The sequence below is a fragment of the Leptonotus elevatus genome, chromosome 8 (assembly GCF_054856555.1).
Source record: "Leptonotus elevatus isolate MCC_2025b chromosome 8, RoL_Lele_1.0, whole genome shotgun sequence".
NCBI lineage: Eukaryota > Metazoa > Chordata > Actinopteri > Syngnathiformes > Syngnathidae > Leptonotus > Leptonotus elevatus.
The window spans coordinates 1,070,779-1,078,883 of record NC_141246.1 but is presented as its reverse complement, the minus strand read 5'-3'; the positions used below and the strand labels follow the sequence as shown (position 1 = coordinate 1,078,883).

The 8,105-nt window shown below is 38.3% G+C and overlaps 1 protein-coding gene across 2 annotated transcripts in view; it reads left to right on the top strand.

Annotated features, from left to right (window-relative positions):
• myom2a (myomesin 2a) overlaps positions 1-8,105 on the top strand; it is a 38,880-nt gene that overhangs the window by 1,201 nt on the left and 29,574 nt on the right. For both annotated transcript variants that reach the window (XM_086083487.1, XM_086083486.1), the window contains exons 2-3: positions 3,377-3,452; positions 5,284-5,355. In XM_086083487.1, coding sequence (XP_085939613.1) covers positions 3,405-3,452; positions 5,284-5,355 — 120 coding nt within the window. In that variant the 5' untranslated portion in view covers positions 3,377-3,404. The remainder of the gene's footprint in view (positions 1-3,376; positions 3,453-5,283; positions 5,356-8,105) is intronic.

Below are 8,105 nucleotides of genomic sequence, written 5' to 3'. Positions count from 1 at the left end.
AGATTTTTTAAATAACATTTTAAAATTTATTTTAGTTTCTTTGAAAGTAGATGTTCCTTTTTTGTAGAAAAAAATAAGTTCTAATTTTTAAAATGTAATTTTATTCAAGAATTGTCTTTTAAAAAATTGTGTGAAATGTATTTTTTTTTCAAGAAAAAGGAAAATATTTTTTAGTTCAAGAAAAAAAGTATTTTTTTCAAAAAACAAGTTGAATACAAATAACAAAGGTTACAGTTTGTTTGTTTTTTCGAAAAAAAGTAGCTATTTTTTTCTTTTTCAAGATAATGTAATCTCGAAGCTATGAAAATATATGTAGAATAATGCTGCTTTGTTTTAGGTGAAAACAACTTTTTGTATGAATGTTGTTTTTTTGATGAGCTTTTCCTTGAAAGTAATTTTGTTAAAAAAAAATACTGTATATATAATCTTGCGATCATAAATACATAAAATGGTTAGCTTTTCAAAAAAGAGGTTGGTATTCTTGAGAGAAATTGTATTACCCTAGAAAGTTTTGTTGGGGGGGGGGCAAGTAGTGGTAGCTATACTCAGTGTGAAATACTTCCAATATCATCCATCCATCCCCCCCAAATTTTTTGTCGAATAGTATTTCATTTTTCATTCATTTTTTTTATCCCTGCCAACACAGTTTGCTTTCCTATCTGATATAAGCCAAGCTTATGCGGCTTTGTATTAATGAATGGAGAGCCGAGTCGACAATGAGCGACGTGCCAGCTCGATATGGCGGGCAAACATTACACTCCTTCAAATAAAGAAATCAAAGTGCAAACACACCCAGTTGCATGATTACAACCTGCGTGGTAAAGCACATTGATTCACTTTACGACTATCAAGCTACTGTCTGTTTGTAGCTTAGCATCGCGGTCCACGTCCACCTCCTCGCCCCTCCCCCTTGCCTTACATCATGACCAAGGCCATTATAGTTAAAAACAAACGAAAGAACTAAAACTACAATTGGGGAAAAAAACACATTTTTGTTTACATGATGATAAGCTGAAAAGCGAACTTGCTTTAAAAAAAAATTATTAAAACTACCAACTGAATCTACTGTTACATTTTACATTCATAAAACAATAATTTTAGAAAAAAAATATTTTGTTTTTGTTTTATATAGTCACTTACATAAGATGAGTTTTTGGGGTTAATTTTATGTGTTTATTTAGGTATTGCTGTAACTCTGTACAAAACAATGGTTGTTTGAGAATTGTACTTTATTTTACTTTCACACAATACTTAGTGACATTTTTGTTTTATCTTGCACTCACGAATTACCCCATATATATATATATATATATATATATATATATTTATTTATTAATTTGTATTTTTTTAAACTTAAACTAGGATGAGAGAATATCAATAGCAGGTATCGATATCAATCATAAGTACTAGATGTACAGTATCGGTATTAGCACATGTACTGGTATCAAACATCCCTAATTAAAATGAATAAAAACTTAACTTGTGCGAAACATGAAATAAAATTAATTGAATTTAAACAAAAGCCAAAACGCAATAAAAACGAACTATAACGACAAATCTACAAAAAACAAAACACTGATCATGACTTGCGTGCTAGCATGACGCTGACCTTTAGCGTCCTTATTTTTATTCCCCCACAGGCTGCAACCTGGAACAACACACGCCAACACACACACACACACACACACAGGTTTGTTTGATTATCTGTGTAGGGCCATCTGATTGACATAACGCATTTCCTAGCCCCTCCCCCTTAACCCCAAGCATCAAAAATGATTGCCTTCCCCAATTCCTTACCCTAACCTCAACTATAACCCAATTCAAACCTAAACTCTAAAACCAAGTCTTGACCCTCAAAAAGAGGTCTAAACTTGTGGGGACCAGCAAAATAGCCCCACGTGGACGGGTGGGCCCCACAACTCTGTGAAATGTTGAAATGTTGGCCGCACTATGTAGAAAAACAAGACCACACACACACACACACACACACACACACGCCACAGCCCCTCCCCCCGCCTGCTTAAAAGTGAAAGCGCAAGGCAGGGCAGTAGAGGGTTGGGTTTGGGGGGGGGGGGGGGGGGGGTGCACAGCGAGCCTCCACACTCATGGCTGCTTGAGGGTGACCTTCCCCCAAAGACATTTTTGTACTTTTGTTTGTGAGAAGAGACGCAGCCTTTGTTGATCCGACAATAGAGACATTTCCGTTTTGCAGCAGCAGAGGTGACGGAATCAGTGTCCCAAATAGGCTGCATTCTTAATGAGAGAAATAGTTATTATAGGCAGAGGGGAACGCGAGCGGCTGCGAGAATCAGCGTTATATGTCAGAAACATCAACATTTTGTTGAAGTACAGCCCGATGCTGCATTATAGTCACAATAGTGAGCAGCATTGTCGGAGGCAAAAACGCATGCGACAATAAATTAAAATTGGGTTTGGTGGTATGCAGTCAACTGTGAGACAAAACTTCATTTAAATGCTATTGAAATTGAACTGATATTGTTTGGGAGTGATCCTTGATCATAAACTCAAGCCACAGATACAAAATACCCAAAAGTATTTCCTAAATAAGAAAAGTCTTCATTATAGTTGGCTCCTCCTCTCTTGTGCTCAAGTTGTACTAAATGATAGAAGAAGCGGATTTGAATCATGAATAAGCTTGGCTACAGAGAGTCAACGAATAGGCGCTGCTATTCTAAAATGTGTGGATCAAAAAAGATGTACTTTTTTGTGCACGAAACAATAGCCAAGATGAAAAGTGAGAGCCAACATCAAATACAGATGTTTCAGTTTTGGGTGTCAAATTGTGGAAGCTGCGTAACTTCTTTGTTGAGAAAAATGTCAAATAATTCATGCGAGTGTATGATTTTGCTCTGTTGTGACTATTGTGATTCACGGGACTGTCGGATATTGGCAATATTGTAAGCCTGCTGCCTGGCACGGCAGCTTCTTCCTTTTCCGCTCATTAATTGGTTTGTGTTTGTGTTATCTGGAGCTTTTGTGACACGTTATCACGCTCCAGTAATCGCTTTTATTCTCGCCACCGACTGACCCCGCTTTCACAAGACGTTGTTGCTCAACTCTCTAATGTCAACAATCTGTCAACTTTAAAAAAAATGCGACATGCACAACTTGAAGTCACTTTTTTGGGTGCAACACAAGTTAGTACAATTAAATTAAAGGAAAACTGCTCAAATGTTGACACGTCATGGAACTGGACCAGGAAGTTTTTTTTGTTGTTTATGATTTGTTTTGTGGGTATTAATTTTGATTTTTTTCCCTCTTTGTCATCACTAGTACGTTAAAAATAATAATAATAATAATCCTTGACAATGCAGGAGCTTCTTTTCTTCTCTCCTCACGAGTGTGGTGTTCACAGGTTGGCCACCAGAGGGAGGTGTTGCACTATGGAGCCAATTCAACTTGTTGAACTGCTGCTTTCATTCCAGCTTGAGGTAAAAAATCAGCTGATGTTTAGTTTAGGAATGAGTGGAGTGAAAAGCAAAGGACAAACATGCAATTGGGCCAAAATGTTACCAATGTAAAATGCAAATAGGCCAGTGAAGAGAGAATTATTTTGGGGGAGGGGGGGGGGGGTGGCAGGATTCTCACTTTATTCTCAGTATTCTCACTTAAAAGTCAGAATTCTGACTTTAATGTGAGAATTCTCAAAATTCTCACTTTAAAGTCAGAATTCTCACGTCAAAGTGAGAATTCTCACTTTAAAGTCAGAATTCTTACATTAAAGTGTGAATTCTGACTTTAAAGTGTGAAGTCAGAATCCTGTCAAACTTTTTTTTTCTCTTTTCACTGGCCCTAATCCTCTTCCGTAGACTTGGTACTTGAGAGTATTTGCGGAAATAAATAAATAAATGTTGGCTCCTCTCAACACGGAGGAGTAGGGGCTCGACTCCGAGTCCCCTCCCGAACGACCGAGTTTCTCACCCTCTCTCTAAGGGAGAGCCCGGACACCCTGCGGAGGAAACTCATTTGGGCCGCTTGTATCCGGGATCTCGTTCTTTCGGGTCACGACCCACAGCTCTTTTTTGATCACAAACTAAAATGTCCGTAGATTTTGGTCTCGTTTTTATGAAGTGAATTACGTTTTCCTCTCGTCTTCATTAGCTGACGAAAATGCATACTGATTTAGTCCCAGTCATTATTTATGAATGAGGGTTTTAGTCTAGTTTTAAATGTGCGTTGGCAAAATTATTTCTGTTTTGTTTTCGTTGATGAAATTAACACTAGGATGCATCATTGTGGAACTAAATTAAACTGGGCCCTCTTTTGGTAGGCAGGCGTATGCGCGCTTAGCGTAAAAACTGCCACATCTTCATTTTCATGCCGAAGCCTAATTTACCGTGTTTGGGGAATTTGTCAGACCGCGTCTTCTTTATGACATGTTCCCCCGGTGCAGCTGAAAATGTGGTGACAGAGAGTAGACTCGAATTTATTCCGGCTAAAATCAGGTCTAAGTTGTGGTGCAGGTGGTTTAATGCAATTTGATCGCGGATTCCGAGCTCTGCGGACGTGTATGCTTGATATCCTGATATTTACGTTTATGAATATGACAAGAGTATGCTTTTCTGTGCAACTACTCATGATAGACGTGCTTAGCAAGTGGGTAAGTTAAACTAGCTGCAGAGACTGAATAAAAAAAAAAAGAACCAAAAATAAATAAATAATCTAGTGTTCTTAACAGAGTCCATTTTGGTTCCACTTTACTGTTTGAACTCGAGTGTTAAGTTTCTCGCTTGCACTTGTTACAGTACGACTTGAGGCGTGTCCGTGTGTCTCTCAGGAGTTTAAAAATAACTGACTGCTGTCCGCAAGTGTGCAGCCAAGGAGGAAGGACGGGCGCCCCCCCTAACCCTTCTGGAACCTAAAAAGGTTTCGTCGGGCTTTCGCCACCTTCTCGCAAATAAATGACCTCTAAATTTGTGAGCAAATAAACATCTCCGCCAATTAGCTGCTCAATTGTATTTGTTTACAACTACATGCGCCGATTGCTAAATAGTAAGGTTACAATGAGTAGAAAGCAAAAAAATGAGAATAACGTTTGAAAAATGATAACGTGAATTTTGGGGTAAAAGGCTTGTCATGAGTGAGTGAAAGTTAGAAGGTGACGTGGCCCATCAGAATCTGGTCTAATTGGAAAGAGAGCAGAATTTGTAGGTAAATGCTATATATAGTCGCGGGCGCGTCCATACATGGGGTGGAAGGGGATCGGCACAGCCCGGCCGGCGAGGGGGCTAATGTGGCTAATGTTTTTTTTCTTCCCATCAGCAAAGTGCTTCCCGAGCCACGTCCAGCACCGCCAACGCCGCCGTTGCTTTGCGCTCTTTTGATCTCTCGGGGGTAAGTGCTCGCTTTTTGTGTCGGCTCGGAATTGTCACAAATGTAAAACTAACCCCTCCTGTTGACATTGCAATTGAAACAGGATTATAAATAGAAGTCCACGTGTCAGGTGCTGACTGCCTGAATGGCCCATCAACGTATGGATTTGTATGTTTTAGAACAGCCTCGGGTCAAATTGGCCCCAGGGAAGCTTTCCTGTTTCCTTGAAATGAATTTCTAATCCTTTTTTTTTAATTTTAACTCTTCAAAAATGATTAGCAATGAAAGTGTATGTGTTAGTTCCTTAATAGTTTTTTTTTTTCAAGTAGCCCCCAAAGAGTTGAATTCTGTTCTCTACACGCCTCGGGTCGAATTGACCCAATGCTGACGTTCCTATCATCCACCCCAAAAATATTAATAGATATTCTTTTGACTGCATGAATAGCACTAAAAATATTTTCTAAAAAAGCCTCAGATCAAATTGACGCCCCCCCCCCCCCCCCGCAGTCCCCTCCCCAAATAAAGAAAAGAAAAATTCCGCTTCTTTGCTATGTTAGTTTATGTTTTAGCCATCAATATATGTTTATTCTAGACGTAACACCCTTAAGAGCTGCTTGTTACCTTGAAATTGATCAATATTTCCTAAGCTTGACCCCAGCAATTTACTGCATATGATTATAAATAGAAGTCTAAATTAAATTATTGGTTGACTCCGTAAATAGCTACAAATTGTAGCTCATGTATGTTTTATAAAGCTACTTTAATCAGCCTGACCCCCATAAAAATAAACAAATGAAATTGGTTTCTGATCGTTCTAACGTTTCTAATTGTCTGAGTATTTGGACCCTGCAATTTAAAGACACAAGAAAACCATTAAAAATGGATAGAATGAAGCAAAAGCTAAAGCAGCTTTAGGTCAAATTTACCGGAAACTGCGCAGTTGTTTGTGTACAGGACACTGAAAACATTCATTGACTGCGATAATGATTTGATTCTCAAAAGTCAATCATATCAAAAGTCATTTTAGTGAATCCTTCTGTGAAAAAAAATCTAGATATCATTTTTTTTTATATATATAAAAAAATCTTGAAAATAATAAGTTAAACAAAATTGAGGATTTTTTACCCTTCTCCTGACCAACATTTAAAAAAAAATTGTATTTGCAATTTTTTACCATATTATAGATGATTCAAAAATGCTGCTAGTCATACAGTCTGTCTCATAATCATTTTCAAATCGTTTTGTTCTTTGCACACGCACACACCTTATTTCCCCCCCAATTTAACACACGCGCACAAAACGTGGCTTTTAGTGACTCATGTCTCGTTTACATAACAGGAGCACGTCCGCTTATCGCACCGCGATCAATTCAATCCACAGTATAACAAGGATTAGTGTGTTGAACCGTGTGCCATTGAAGGACTCGCTGGTGTTAATGACTCCTTTTTTATTCTCGCTTGCACTCATCCAATCGCGGCTGCCGGCTGCCGGCTATTCATAGCCGAGCGCTGTCGGGTCTTCGGGCCAAACATTTCGAGGGCTCTTGAGCGTGTACTCCGGAAAGCAGCCATCAGGATTTTGTGGCTCTCCTTGTGGGAGATATGTTGACCCTCGGGGTTGGCCGGCGTGGCTGCCGCTCCCGTCGCACCGGCGTCCGCGTGTGCCCCATTTTGAGCGCGGGGTCGCATTTGTGACACGTCGACAAATGATTATACAAGGCTGGAAATAAGCGGGTTCGCGTTGCAGTTTGCGAGTCAAAATTTGCCATTTGCTTCTCATTAGTGAACATTTGACAGCAAGTGGCAACATGTGCTTTGAAAGCTATTGACTCATTCCCTCGTAGCCATTTTCAGTGAAGCAACCCCCTTCGCTCCCGGCTGGTTTACTGGATTTTGACTGATTTTGCAGTGCCCACAGAATATTCTGTTCTACTGCTCTAAAAACATGGAACCTACCAAAAGATTACTATCTCATCTGTTTCCGTTTTTCAGCAATTAGCATTAAAATATCGCTATGTTTCATCATTATTCATAAATCTGTTGCAAAAAAAGAGCTTGTTGCAACATGGCCCTGGCTGATCTCTTATACTCCACCTGCTGGCAGCTCAAAGCCTTCTGTATGCTCTAGCATAAAATAAAATAAAACATAAAATACGTATAAATACGTCTTTGGGACACTTCAAACATTTGAAATAAAACCTATTTATACGTTTTTGGGAACACGTGAGTTAATTGTACATGAAAAATAATAAAGCTATCAAATTAATTCTACACAACGTATTAACTTCTTAGTGCTGAAAATGAATAAATGAGCCTAGTATCTCTTTAAGGCAGGGGTCTGCAACCTGTGGCTCTGGAGCCACATGTGGCTCTTTATTGCCTCTCCTGTGGCTCCCCGAGGATCTCCCCCCCAAAAAATAAAGTAGTAGAAATAATATTTTTAAACATATTTATCTTTAGTTTTGGGATAAAATATTATTTAGATTAATTAATTATTTAGATATTTTAAAAGTACACATTTTAAAGTTGTCAAACGGTAGATGAAAAAGTTTTTTTTATTAAATTACATAAAAATGTCCAAAAGGGAAGAGGAAAGCAGAAAATTACCACAACATTAAATGAAATTGCAAAAAAATGTCAAAAAATTCAAATTAAAAAAAGCAGAAAATAATTGCTAAAAAAAGTCTGAAAATGTATTTTTAAAGGAAAAGGCAGAAAATAATGAGTTTAAAATGTAACTATATCATGCCAAAAAATGAAAGGAAAAATCCT